The following is a 14619-nucleotide window of genomic DNA, read 5'->3' on the forward strand; positions in this document are numbered from 1 at the left end:
AGATGCCTCTATTGGGTAGAGATTAAACTGCTGATCAAGAAAATGTATAGGATCATGTATCTTTGTCAAACGTTTGCAAAGATATTGATAAGTGCACTGTAATGGCTTCATTAATTTAATATAGGATATTGACGTTAAAGTAGTGTTATTGACATCGTGCTGTAACGTCAAAAAGTTTAACATATTAGACATGCATTTTTCGGTTACTTCAAAGAAAATTTCGGTGACATCAAAGACAAAATAAACATATCCACTTTGCCTGTTACAGACACACGGAACTGGCGTATTATTATATGGATATTTTATAGTGGCAGTACCCAGAATAATCTTTCAGCTTTTAGACAGCTTTCAGATTTTTTCCACTGGGGGCCACTTTTGAGAATTATTATATATCAGAATTATTTAATTGTGTTAAAAGAAAAGAAAAAGGTTAAAATATTTTATTGAGAATGTAAGCTTACATTACATTCATTCTTTTAGAATATTTTATAGAATATAAAGAATATTTTTAAAAAAGTCTTTTATTCATCTTTTACTTATACTTTACTTATGTTGTTAGTATATATAAATAATAAGAAAGAAATTGTTCATTCGCATGTGCAATGATGTAGTGACTCAGCTAGACACACTTGTTTCAGAACTAGCAGAGCAAATAATGCCTCAGCTATTATCTCATTGCCCAGAAATGGGCATGTTTGCATGCACAGGAGTTTTCACATGCTTCTTATGGATAGGCCTGTTTTAATGCATAAGGCTGGAATACTATTCAGTGCTGGTGTTTTGTTTTCTTGAAGAGCTCAGAACTTTATAAAGTGTTTATGATCCAGCTTTTAGTTGGTATTCTGTTAATTCGAAGACACGAATATACAGGTGCAAATCCTGTCTGGATCTTCTATTTAGTTTTATCACACCAGTGTTTATTTAAGAATACCAAGGGCAATAACATTTTTTAATTGTAGTTACTTTTATATGTTAAAAGACGCAGCGACAAAGTTTTGCCATGTTTCTCTATAGGGCAACCTTTATTGCTGACCCAAATTGACCAAATCCTTTCTGGTCACTATGGGCAACTTTTGTTGTTGACCCAAGTTGACCAAATCCTTTCTAGTCACTGGGGCAACTTCTGTTGTTGACCCAAGTTGACCAAATCCTTTCTAGTCACTATGGGGCAACTTTTGTTGTTGACCCAAGTTGACCGAACACCCTTTAGTCAACTTGGTCAGCAATAAAAGTTTCTAGACAGTGTTTGGTCAACTTGGGTCAGCAATAAATGTTGTCCCATAGTGACTAGAGGGTGTTTGGTCAACTTGGGTCAGCAAGAAATGTTGCCCATAGTGACTAGAGGGTGTTTGGTCAACTTGGGTCAACAATATTTGTTGCCCCATAGTGACTAGAGGGTGTTTGGTCAACTTGGGTCAGCAAGAAATGTTGCCCCATAGTGACTAGAGGGTGTTTGGTCAACTTGGGTCAGCAAGAAATGTTGCCCCATAGTGACTAGAGGGTGTTTGGTCAACTTGGGTCAACAATAAATGTTGCCCCATAGTGACTAGAGGGTGTTTGGTCAACTTGGATCAACAAAAAATGTTGCCCCATAGTGACTAGAGGATGTTTCGTCAACTTGGGTCGGCGATAAATCTTGCCCCATAGTGACTAGAGGGTGTTTCGTCAACTTGGGTCTTTTTTACTGCTAAAATATTGTTGTCTTGTTTCTGCAAACCGCAAAATACAGTGGAATGTGGTTTATTTGCATTTTGAAGTTAGATATTTAATGTGCTTTGTAAAGCGTCTGCAGAAAAATATTAGTTTGCTTACTCCGTCAATACGGGTCAACTCCAAACGGGTCGGGTCCAAAATTCGGTCAATACGGGGCAAGAGGTCAATACGGGTCGGAACAGCGCAACGACGATGACAAATCGATAAAAAAAAATTCAAAAAAAAAAAATTACGATTGGTTATTTTATGCATATATTATTTATAGCTAGCTAGTATTAAATTCACGTTCTTCTTACATCAAAACTACAATAATGGAAAAGACCCCTAGATTTTTAGATTTTTCGTTTTGATGAAATGATGAAATTAGCTAGAGATGGGAAATACCACAAAGGCAGGGAAGTCACCTTTGCCTGTCGTCATTCATAAAAGCAATGTAAGCAGTTCTTCTGGCAAACTATTTTTTGTATATATTACCTGATTACTACTGTTAAATAAATCTCTCTCTCTCTCTGTATAATAGTAGCTAGCTAGTTATATATCTCAGGTGTCAGGTGTATATCCTGTTTTACAAACGAAATATTTTGAAATTCACACACTTAATAAGCTGAAATTCACAATTTTTGTTTAAATGCTAAGAAGCAAAAACGTAAAACCACACCTTTCATTATTTTCCTTAAAATTTGGCTGTCTGTGCTATGCCTGATTAAAAACAGATCTCGTTGCAAGCAAGACATCCCAATTTAAAATGCTTGTTACACTTTTAACATTTCAATCCGGTTAAAAATGCCATTAATAAACTGTCCAGTTTTAAAATGGGATGACGCAATAAAACTTGTGGTAAAAAACAAAACTAGCTATATAAATATCGCATATAGCTGCAGTTCGCTTGACAAAAAAAAACACAAACAAGAACATTGGCTTCAGCATAGTTCACTATAGCACTCCTTTTAATAGTGCAACAGTTTTGTGAGAGAGATGATATGTATATATACATAATAAGGTAGACAAAATTAGCCCAGAACTAGTCCTCTTCATTTCCGTACTAGTCAAATATATACATTAGGCTCTACAATCTTTTAACTCCTTCCATAAGTCATTTTACTGTTGCATTTTTAGATATATTTTATTATTTCGTTGTAGGTCCACATCAGCTTTTAGCTGCCATTGTAATTTTAATCTGCATTACTGATTGAGTAGAGTAGTAGTAGTAAGTATATATTACTTTCTTCATATTTTATTATGTAATTTGTTATACAAAAACGTTTTGTATAACAAAATTATATATCCTTTTTTGTGGTTCCTGAAGTTCCTGAAACATTTGTGATTTAGCATTACATAAATTTTAATTTAAATATAAATTTCTTCATTAGTGAATTTCTTCACAAATGTTTATCTTTATAAAAAATGAAAAAATGTAAAAAGCTGTATATAGTTTTTATAATAAATAATTTTATAACATGTTTTTTGTTTTTTATATATTAAAGAAATCATCAAAAGAGGAATATATATCTCAAGTGCATCATATCTTCAGCAGTATATTCTCAGCAAAATGAGGTTGAAAACTGTTGCATTTTTATCTTTCTCATCAGCTACTGCTTTCAACCAACTCCAACCAACACTATTTAAGGATGGAATATGTTCACTGGACAAGAACGAAAAGATGTCTTTCAAAACCCCAGATGGTTTTACAGAATGCTCTCTAAAAAGTTGTCCTCCTGACAAATATAATTATGATTATCCACAGTGCCATTATTGTTGTCGCAACCCAAAATGTAGTAAAGGTATAATTTTGTTTAAAGATTTTGATTTTTTTTAAAGATTTTATTTTTTTTGAAAAAATACCATTCCTATTATGAAAAAAAATTCTGTGCTGTGCCATTTTGTAAACATAAAATGTAGATGTTATATTTTTAAATTTTAAATTTTAAATTTTAAATTTTTTTTCTCTAAAAATTAAGAAACTTTGTGTTATCCTGTTTCAGGTGCTACAGAAGGCATGGTGCAAAAAAGGAAGTTAATTTATTCCTTAATTGCGAATGTCATTTTGCTTATATTGCTCCCATATCCCACATATTGTACTTGGTTATGGTTAAGTAAGTTAACAACTTTTTTCATTATGTAATTTTTATTTAAGTATTTCTAGCAGATTTGGTGACGTTGCAATACCTTTCAAAATTAGTAAGCATCGCAATGGTATTTTTAGGAGCAAAATCTAAAAAGAAACATGAGGAAGACCACTTACTATTACCACGGACATCGTCAACACCACTACAACAATTGCCATCGCAGCAGTCAACACCACCACAAACACCACAACCACCGCCACAACAACAACAACAAACCACATCAAGCCAAGATTTAGATGGTGCAGTCTCGAAAGGGGATTACATCGTTGAAATTACTGATAGCGATGAAGACAGTTCACAAAATATTGAAAACACTAGTGTACCAAAACGATATGTGCAACCTTTTACGGATTCATTTGATAGCAACGAAGTCTCAGACATTGCAATCACATCAGAATTTGGTGGAAACAAGTGATTCCTTGGCAGGATTTCGCAAATGATATTTTAACTCCTTAGATCATAATGCATTAAAAGAGAAACTGAGTAAAAAAATACACAATCTTTATGTTAAATGGTTGCAACTTTTCAATTTTTAAATATTTTATAGTTAGCATTTTTTTGTTGTTTTTCTCTCTTTTTTCTCCCGTTTGCTTTGTCCTGTTTTATTGTTTGTGTATAGTTTTTATATTTAATATATTTCATTTTGTGACTATCACAAACACTTGTGCGAGGTCATGTTTATTTATAAGCAACTCTAATTTTTAATTTAGCCTCAGTTTTGATTAAACCTACAAGTTGCTCAATGTAATATTTGGCTGCATATAAGTTTTTATCTATTAAGGAAGAAGAACTTTTTATTCTTTTAAAGAACTATTTTGTAGGTTGCTGGTTAGGTCTTCTCTGTTTAAGCTTCTGTTTACTTAAATTTCTAAAACATTTTCAAAGTTTGAAAAGCATGTTTTGACCTGAATTTCGGGCAAAACAAAATGCGTAGGAGCTCTCTCTATTTTTTTTATGTTATTTAGATTGAATAAATGTTACATTTATTTGTTTCCTTTTTTTATATTACTTTGAATCAGAAAATTCGAAATTGCCGATTGTAAAAATTTACATATGGCCAAAAATCGCAGTCCCTTCTTACTTTTGAAAAATAAACCAATGAGTTTGTCCCATCTTTTATTATTATCCATCTATCCACGGCCTGTTTTTACGTCTATTCTAGTTTGCAGAGTTTGATATTACAGGCTGGTCAGCAGCTTGAAAAAACTTAGAACATTTTGAAGAATTGATTTAGTCTTGGAAATATGAAAATAGCCATTTTTGAAAGAAGTCTTGAAAAACAGATCTTTAATAATACTGGAATAATGTGTTTTTTAAGTACTGGCATTTATGTACCCCTTTATTTTTAAACAGCTTAATTCTGAAAAAGTACTGGAATTTTCCGGAATCTTGATTTCAAAATTTGTTAGCCACCCTCTATTTATCTTTGCAAAAGTTTAAAAGCGTTAATGGTTTAAAAAAACAGGGAAATTTATATAACGCAGAAGCTAGTAAGTTGAAAATATTTCTAGTTTTCTTTTTTTTTACTAGTTGTCATGATAAAAAGTCAGGGTGACCACTCCCCCTTAAATTCCTTAAATAACCTGAGGAAAAGAAAATCTCCTTAAAAGTAATTATTATTATTATTATAATTATTATTATTATATTATTATTATTATTATTATTATTATTATTATTATTATTATTATTATTATTATTATTATTATTATTATTATTATTAATGTTTATACAAGATTGATATAATTCAGTTCTTAATATATGTCCTGTGAAAAATAAAATTATAATACAATAAGGCATAAAATAATTTATTACAGGTTTAAAATAGCTTTTAGTGTTTCTTACGCAACTTGGTAAAGTATCCGATTTTCGAATTTAGATTGGCTGGTCATTATAAATCTTTGATCCCATAAATTTAAAACCAGATCTATTTACTTCAAGTCTCACATTCAAGTTTCAAGTTTCTCCTTATTTCTTATTTTTTTTTTATCATAACTGTTTTGGAAATGTGTTCATGGATTGTTCATCACCAGTAAAATAAGACATTCTCTGTTACCTGAAATCCTATATTTTCTATCTTTCACGGCATAATTTACATGCATCTATATAATAATACGCTAAGTGTGTCTGTGTGTCTGTAACAGGCAGAGTGGATTATATTTTTTACAATTTTCTTTAAAAGCGTGTATAATGTATCCCCTATAAAAGGTTCTGTTTTTATAAACGTTTTGTTGACGATTTTGATTGGCTAAAACAAATCACGTGATAAAATAAAGTCCCCGGGCAATCAACGTTGTTGTTGTTGTGTTGTGTGTGTTGTGGTTTCGTTTAAAAGTTTTAATTTATTGTTTATGTCTTTCAAATGAAATTGACAACAAATCATTTCGCGATAAGTTTTTGAGTGGATAACCTCCACGGGATTTTGTTTAGCTAAAAAAAATTTTTGCCTCCTTTTTAATGAATTATTCACAAACCTTTTGTGATAAAAAGCAGAATAAATTTAAGTGGATTCTCCACAATTTTAAATAACTAGTAATATTTAAAGGCTTCCTGCTGCTTCTTTTTTAGGACTTGTTAGATTAGATGTGAAAGGTAACCAGGGATTTCAATAATTTTGTCTGCCATACTATCTCAACATTCCATAGACACAAATCTGTTTTAGCGTCGCACAAATCGCCTACATAAACGAAGTTTAATCCAAACTCGCTCCCAGGGTCTTTTATTTCTTGTGTTTCTATAATATGTATAATTTTCTTATCATAGAACATAGTATGAAGTAACATTAAAGATAGAGAACTAAAATTGGTTTTCTCCTTAATTATCCTTTTTTTTAATTTTTTTATTCTCGTTAGCAGCAAAATATCCTTAAAAAATGTCAATGTGTCTCCTTAATTCTCCTTAATATCCTTACTTTTCTTCTCATTTTATTAGTGGTCACCCTGAAAGTATTAAAAGATATGTACCTGAATGATTTTGACCTTATATCCCAAGCAATATCACTGGCCATGGATGTTTTATGCTTTTATTCTAACTTCAGCTAAAATTAGAGATTTATACTCAGCAACTTTCGCTGTTACAAACTGATAGTTGCAACAATATTGTAGCAGTGTATTCCAGTGGGAATGTACTGTAAACTTCAGATTTATCTAGAAAAAAGCCACGTAATGTTGTTCTCCAATTTCTTAGAAAACCATCGCACGATTAATACATTTGAAGAGATATTTGAAACTGTAAATCTCAAGAATTTCCCTTTTGGCTAATAATTTCCCGTTTTTGATGAACTCGGCAAAAATTCTTAGGTATTTTACAATTAATTATTTTATTAAATAGTCGCGATGTTTTATTTGTGAAAATTTTCATCGAGCAGTGCTGCTAGAATATTTTCGGGAAAAAGAAACATCTTTCAAAATGGCGTTAATATCCAAGAGCAGCTATAGTTTTTTGCATTTGTTTTTTTTCCTATCTTGTGCAAAAGCTGCGCGAGTCTTTCTAATCGACAAGATGTGTGCTATCGAGGATACAACGTCTCTCGTGTATTACAAGACATATTCAAGTTACGAACCTTGTACGGATGTTGGCCCTCAAGCAACATCGATCGATCAATGCAAATATGACTGGCGCAAGATTTGCTGTGAGCAGTTGAGTGTTATGATGTTGAAGCCGAAGATAGGTATGTTTTATTTTCATGCTAGTAGAAGTTTTTTTATGCCGTTGGACAAAAAACTGACCGAAATACTTTACTATATTTACGTAAATAAATAAATAAAAAAAGGTTCAGTCATGACACTTTCTTTGCTCGGGGTTACTTCAGCTCTGTGTTTTTTACAAATATATTCGAATTTTTGCAGGAAACAACAATTTAATTTTTATTATTTCTTATTTTGTTTTTTTACATTTGGTTTCTCCCTTGTGTCACTCGTAACGTCCCCGTCATTCGACAACAGCGCGAGTCTTTTATCGTTTTTTATTTCAAAGCTTAGCAACAGAATTCTTCTCATTTCTAAAGAGATGAAAAATTATAACGAATAAATTGAAGTTTGATCATAAAATATGCATTAATGCTTCGTATAGCACCCTCGTTCCCAGCACTTTTTGGAGTGATGTTTGTAAAAAAAACGTGAAAAACTCTATGGACAAAGTTCTTATCCCCCTCCCACACGATTATGGTTCCTTAATATTTGATGAAATATAGATAATAAATGAAAGAAAAAAAATGGTTTGTAAAGATGACTATTTCGTATTTATTTTTCGTTAGTTGAGGAAGAGTAAAAAGTAAGTATATCGGAAAATTATAAAAATTAAAATGTTGCATAGCATTGAGACAAGATCAACCAAAGAATACATAATCTTATCAAATATCTCAACCCAGGCTATTGCTAACTTTGTTCATATAGGGAATTCCCAAACTCATTCCTCGTTTTGTAAAATGTCGGCTAGAATAGACGAATTGTGTTTTTTTGTTCTTCAACGTTCACATTGCATGAATTTATTTGCTTGTTAGGCATATTTTATATAATAGAAAAAATATTTAAATTTTGTTTAGCAACTGAGTGGTCATCGTGGGCGTCAAAGTATAACGCCAACGGAGTGACGCTCCATGCACGGACATGTCATTCAACTGCAATTAACACATCACTATGCACGACAAGGGAAGGAAAGAACGACACCATGGAAACAGAAATCACTTTCGAAGAAAGCGAAAGTAGGTTTACGATATATATTTTATTTATTTTAAATTTTGTTTTTTCTTTTGCTTAAAATTTGTTCCGGAGAGCATTTCCATCTTTTGATTAAAATTTGTTTGTGTACTTGTCTATTATTTCTGTCTTGTTTGCTTTTAGATACAGTGACGATTCATCAGGCTGGTTTTTATTTTATGGTTATTTTCATCGTCCTTTTGGTTCTGTCCTTAATTGCGATGATTATCTGGAATCGTCAAATCAAAAACAAATATGGTTAGTATTTTTCTTTTTCGTTTGATGGCGGAAACAGAAACAAGTCGTGGGCCTCACGGGATGATTACTGATCTAGCATCTTCGAGCCCAGGACTAATATATGAGCAAACATAGAGATGTGCTACAGAAACTAGCACTAACCCTTCCGTCTCGTAATTTGTAATTTCTATTCAATTTGTCAAACACACAAGTGAAAACATTTTGATATACTTTTTATTTTTTTAGAAAAACAAATAAACACTTGGAAACAGAAGCCAGATAATTTCCAATTTAATTATTTGGACACTTCGAGTGACAAGGAATCTTTCGGGAGCAGCAGTAATAATTCTGTCCATTTGGAAACCGCTACTGTATGAGCGCACAGTTATAATCATTGATACAGCTACCAGCACGGTTAATGCTTAAAATGTCGGTCGGAGAGCAACCTCGAGCTCACTCCCTTTTTGCCTTTCGTCAATTTTTTTTCTTTCACTCTTTTTTCGTTTTGATGATGATGATGAAATATTAAAGTCCCAACATTTTATTGTAACCATAGCTCCCAGGTTTTTTTTTCAAAAGAAGCCTTGGGTAGATTTGGTTTAACCTCAACATACGCTGTTTTTGTCATCCCCGACCCAGGGTAATTTTCCAGATATCTAAAGCGTCTATCAAATTATGGCTAGCGAATCCATTCTTGAAGTGACTGACATTCCAAAAAAAAATCTAAAATCATTGGAATAGTAAAAATATGGGCAATCATGTCCCCTTTGGTTTCGACAGCCGTGCAATTAGGCGCAAAAAGAGCCCTGGGAACGAGGATGTTCTTATGCGTAGTAGATATTAGTTTAAACAGGGAGATGAAAGACCTCCCTGGTTTCAGCTAAGATTTTAACCACGAACACAGAGCATTCTTTTGAGAAGTTTCTGCGTTTGGGTTTGGTTGATATTCCCATCATCGACTTTAGCACCTTTGCTACGGATGTAATATCATAAGCGAAATGGCTAACTTTAAGTCGATATCACCACACCAACAAAAGAAGGTTACTAAGAATTGTAAAAATTATTTAAAATGTTGTGTAAATATTTTGGAGAGTATAACGTTACGTCGTTATGTAGAAAAACACGTGTTTTTAAGCTTTAGTTTGATGTTGCAACCTACAGTGCAAATCTAATGCGTTCTGTAATAAAAAAAAATGTTTGAAATGTGCTTAGAGACAACATCGTCCCCAGGTCTTTATTTTTTAAATCAGCCTAATGTAACTTAAAAACTGGGGACGATGCTGCTTAGAGTATGCCTAATCTCCACCATTAGACTTTCATATGCTGATACATGTTATGTTTCCAGAAAAATTGTATTTAGAATTCTGCTAAATTTAATGCCAGAAGGTTAGCTAAATATCAAATTGGAGCTTTAGAATAATGGATCAGAGTTGTCTCAAAAATGTTACTTGAAATAAAATACTGGAAAAGTGTGTCCCTAAATTACCATACAACACAACATAGAAATGAAATCTTCCCTTCCCGATTGAGACAAACAAGTTCTATAAAAAGACATGTTTCTTTTTTCAATTGAATGATTTGAGAGGTTTTGAGGTTTAAATCAATGAATACGCGTTTTAATTAAAAATGTATATATTATACAATGGTAATTTTTGTTGTACTTTGTTAGTTTTAGAGAATTAAAATTGAATGTTTTTCTATTACTATATTCACTCTAATTTCTACACCACATCTAACTCCTAAATCATAGTAACTCGCGCAATTATACCCAACCATGCAATTTTCGCAGTGACACTTACCGATGGACAAGAAAAATACAGAACACGTCTATGATTATTTGATTTCAGAATGGAGATTTAACGAGCAGCGAAATCTTTATTGGTGTTAATGTCGATTAATTTTAAAAAATTTGGATCACGAGCCCGCAGTATTTTTACATTAAGATAATTTGGTTGAGGGAACATAAGCAAATCCCGGGTCTTTTGACTCTCAAGAGAGAAAAAGACCTTGAAACGAGGTTGGGAAAAAACTTTTTTTCCCGGATTTTATAAGCAATATAAATACAAGAAGTCAATCGCAATATACCCTGTGAACATGTTGCGTAGGGGAAATATGTCCGCATGATAAGTATTGATACATTGGGACTTCCCCTTTAGTCATTCATTTTTTTTGTTTTGTTTACCACGATCTATGGAGCTTGTGATCTTTTGTGGCACGCAACACTATGATAAAACGTTTAAAAAAATCAATTTTGGGAATGCTTAGGATTGTTAACTTAAATCGCAAGCTCGACCCCACCGTCTTTAGAACTATTAAAAAGCGCAGCACCATTTAGAAGCAGTTGGACCTAGAAACGAGGTTGTTTTATTCGTTGCACAATAGATAAGGTCATAAATTCCAATGAACTCAACAAAAATTTAGAAGTTTCAATGAACAATGGAGTACATTCTCTAGAAAATAAATTTTATTGTCACATTTTTGCAAGCTACGCCATTTATTTTAAGTAAATAAATATAGTCCTCCCGAGGTAAATCTCATAATAAAAAGCCAGGGTTAAGCAAGGCAACATGTTCTGTTTGCCTTGTTAATCTCAAAAATCAATAAATATGAAGAACTAAATAGGGTCAAGAAAAATCCTTAGCAAAAAAAACGGAATGTTAAAAATTGTAAAAGTTTGTTTATTTGTTGTTTCCCAGTTTCCAAAGAGACAAAAACTTCCTTATAAATATTTTCATTTAAACTTTTATAATTTTTTTGTGTTATGTTTACTCCTTAAATATGCATTCATTACAAAAAAGGATATAATTTCCCCATGTCGCTATATTTGCACACAGGGTCTTTTTTGATGACTTAATGGTTAAGAAAAAAGTACAAAATGTGAAGAAAAAATCCACGTCGCACATTGTTGAAATTTTTTTGTCAACATAGTTTTTCCCGCTTAACGGGAAAGTATACAAATGGGAATTTCCCGGCAGCCGAATATTGATATAAGTAAGACGTATAACAACAAATGTGCAAAAATAAAAAAGGATAGAAAAAAAGTGTAGCAAGTCATTGAAGTATTCTGGTAAGATTGAGAATGTTTTACGGAGTCTTAGCAATTATATTTTTAACTTGTATTAGTGATGTTACAGCGGTAAATCCCAGCCGACGTTACGTCGACGGTATGTGTACAATTAGTAGTGAAGGCACGAAACAATATAAGACGTATACAGGTTTTGAAGACTGTCCTAAAGGAGACTGCGCAACAGGCGTTGTTGATAATCTGGGATACAACTGGTGCAGTATTTGCTGTAAACAATGTATTGGATTTGAAAAGTTTGGACAGAACAATACAGGTATAACATTACTTCTAAAGACAGCACGAGAGTCATTCTCTTTGCCCACAACACTAGAGCAAAAACAGCACCTCGTATCATTCACGAGCTAGAGTTTGTAGTATTTCTACAAAAACATTGAGAACTTTAAAAGTCAAGTGTCTTACAAATATTTAGATTTTAGGATTTCTTAATGTATTATTTTTATCTACTGAAAAGTTTTTTTAATTATACAAAGGCTATTTAGCATACAAGAAGATTGTTGTTAACTTTTCAGTTAATCAGTATCCTTAAATTGTCATTTTTTTTGTAAGGTTGTAACCAAACCTTCGTGGTAAAACTCCGTAACATACGATTAATTTTCCTTTTGAATATTTTCCATAGCTAGTTGGAATAGCTGGCATGAATGGAGTCCCTGTAATGGAGAATGCGGCATGGGAGTTCAGATGCGAGTTCGAGCCTGCGCCAGGGCTGAGGGAAAACTCTGTCAACTAAAAAATGGTAGCCACAGTGACGTAGAACAAGAAACGCGAAGTTGTGAATTAAATAAAAAATGTAGGTGTTTTACGGTTATAGTTTTTAGTATTGGAGAGTTTTCAAACCGTTTCTATTACATTATAAGTTATTTATCTTTTGTTCTTTAGGTCCACGCTTTATGAACTGGCTGGCCATATCATTACTGGTTCTCTTTTTAGCCATTTGCGCAGTTTGTGCGAGTTATTTTTTTAATTACAAATACAAAGAACATTGTCGACAAAGAGGTAAATTTTTTTTTTACTTAAAGGCTACACATTTACGGCATCTACTTCGTTTCAGTAACGGAATTGGCTGCCCGATAATTTCTTTATAATTATGTTTGAACTTCTAGATAATAAAAAAATACACACGCCGAAAGAACCTCTACAAGCTTTTCATATGGCTGTCCCAACAAGAGATGAAGCAAGCAAGGTATAGAAAGAGAAGGTTGTAGCCGCTTAGAATATGTAGGTGATTAAGAAGTGAATTCGGTTGGAAACGGAAGAGCTGCGGTTGGTCCTCGCGACTATGAAGGAAATGTTTCAGTGAAAAAAAAAATAGAAAACGAAAACTTTAAAATATAATTAGAGAACATTTAGAAAAGTATGTTACTTTCTTAATACAACATCGATTCGTATATCTGCACGTCTAACATTCTCAACTCCAAGGTTGTTCCTGGAGCTTACTTTATGGGTAATGTCGAAAATACAGGAAAGTCTGGAAAAGAAGTTGCCAGGTCTGATGATAATAGTATCACTTATTGTTGGCTTATAGGATCAATCATTTTGTGCTATTTTTGTTTGTCTCTCGAGGGGATTTATAAAAGACTTTGGGGAAAAGAAGGAAAAATTAGTACTCCATTCTTTTGAATGAGTGAAAGAAAATTTGGTCCAAAAGCATCACTACCCATTTTTTAATCCCGGGGCTAGTATTTCTTCTTTATGTCAAATGATTAAAAAACCTGGAACCAAGTCGTAAAGACAGTTTATCATGAATGATGATACGAACTTTTTATTTACATTTTTTTTTACTTTAAAATATAGTTCTTAAAAATGTCTTTATTAACATTATTATTTATCACTAGATCAATAAAATTGAAAATAAATATTACTATTTAAGAATTTTGTTTATCTTTCGCGCCCAAACTTTTCAACACGTGACGGAAACTTTGACCCTAGTGCTTCATTTTTTTCGCTGACGCGAAATCCAAAATGTCGCACTGTGAGGCTATAAAAACCACGATATCTTAGTAAATAAATTGCGTAATTATGAGGGCTATGCACGTAATGAAAATTGCCATGTGTCACGGGGTGAAATCATGGGGAAATTCCGCAGGTCTAGGGTATTAAAACTGAGCATAAAGTCGTTCCACTTGCAATACCCTCTGAATCATTTCTTTATCGTAATTAAAAAAAGACAAAGATTATAGTCAGCGAAAACAAACAAAACAAAACAGATGACAAGATATGGTCAAAGGGAAAAGTATTAAGAACAAATTATTTTGATGACTTTCGTCACCATCAAGTGTCACCAGTGGATATTAGATACAATAACTTAAAAGAAGAAAAACGTCCGGCAGCCGATGAAATCCTTTACGTGTCATCGAAAACAAAGTTTGATAGTAGATAAATAACCCTAAGCCTTTTTTTAAATCATGAGAGACTCCTACGGCCATGATAAAATCAGTTTTGTTTATCTTCACTTTCAAATATAGATGCTTGTACAGGTTGCCGATTTTTTTTGTAGCATTTACCCTGGGTAATTTCCTGGAAATGCCTCGGTGACTAAGGCTGAGTTCTATTTTTAAAAAAAACATTGGCATGGTAAACAAAAAAAAATGTATGCTTAAAACGATATTCGAAAAGTCGATTTTGTGTCACGTAAACAAAACAATTTTAGGTCAAATAATTCATATTTTCACATACAATTTTTTCTTCAAACTTGTCTAGAAATTAAATTTTATCAACTGTAATATTTGAATTTTGATCATTTTCCTTGCAGCTACAGCATTGTATT

General features: G+C 32.5%; 3 protein-coding genes across 3 annotated transcripts; all 3 read left to right on the forward strand.

Moving 5' to 3' along the window:
- Positions 1 to 1888: 1888 nt before the first annotated feature.
- Positions 1889 to 4825, forward strand: LOC130657502 (uncharacterized). Its single transcript, XM_057460494.1, has 5 exons — positions 1889 to 2146; positions 2854 to 2920; positions 3198 to 3494; positions 3696 to 3806; positions 3917 to 4825. Exons 3-5 carry the CDS (start codon positions 3263 to 3265, stop codon positions 4252 to 4254), a joined length of 681 nt encoding a protein of 226 aa, XP_057316477.1. The 5' UTR covers positions 1889 to 2146; positions 2854 to 2920; positions 3198 to 3262; the 3' UTR covers positions 4255 to 4825.
- Positions 4826 to 7149: 2324 nt separating this feature from the next.
- Positions 7150 to 10478, forward strand: LOC130657503 (uncharacterized). The gene is made up of 4 exons (XM_057460495.1): positions 7150 to 7506; positions 8380 to 8538; positions 8678 to 8791; positions 9017 to 10478. The coding sequence occupies exons 1-4, from the start codon at positions 7245 to 7247 to the stop codon at positions 9145 to 9147; spliced, it is 666 nt and encodes a 221-aa protein (XP_057316478.1). The 5' UTR covers positions 7150 to 7244; the 3' UTR covers positions 9148 to 10478.
- Positions 10479 to 11769: 1291 nt separating this feature from the next.
- Positions 11770 to 13724, forward strand: LOC130657505 (thrombospondin-2-like). Its single transcript, XM_057460496.1, has 4 exons — positions 11770 to 12108; positions 12472 to 12642; positions 12732 to 12848; positions 12956 to 13724. Exons 1-4 carry the CDS (start codon positions 11850 to 11852, stop codon positions 13039 to 13041), a joined length of 633 nt encoding a protein of 210 aa, XP_057316479.1. The 5' UTR covers positions 11770 to 11849; the 3' UTR covers positions 13042 to 13724.
- The last annotated feature ends 895 nt before the right edge of the window (positions 13725 to 14619 follow it).

Source organism: Hydractinia symbiolongicarpus, chromosome 9, assembly GCF_029227915.1.
Source record: "Hydractinia symbiolongicarpus strain clone_291-10 chromosome 9, HSymV2.1, whole genome shotgun sequence".
NCBI classification, from domain to species: Eukaryota; Metazoa; Cnidaria; class Hydrozoa; order Anthoathecata; family Hydractiniidae; genus Hydractinia; species Hydractinia symbiolongicarpus.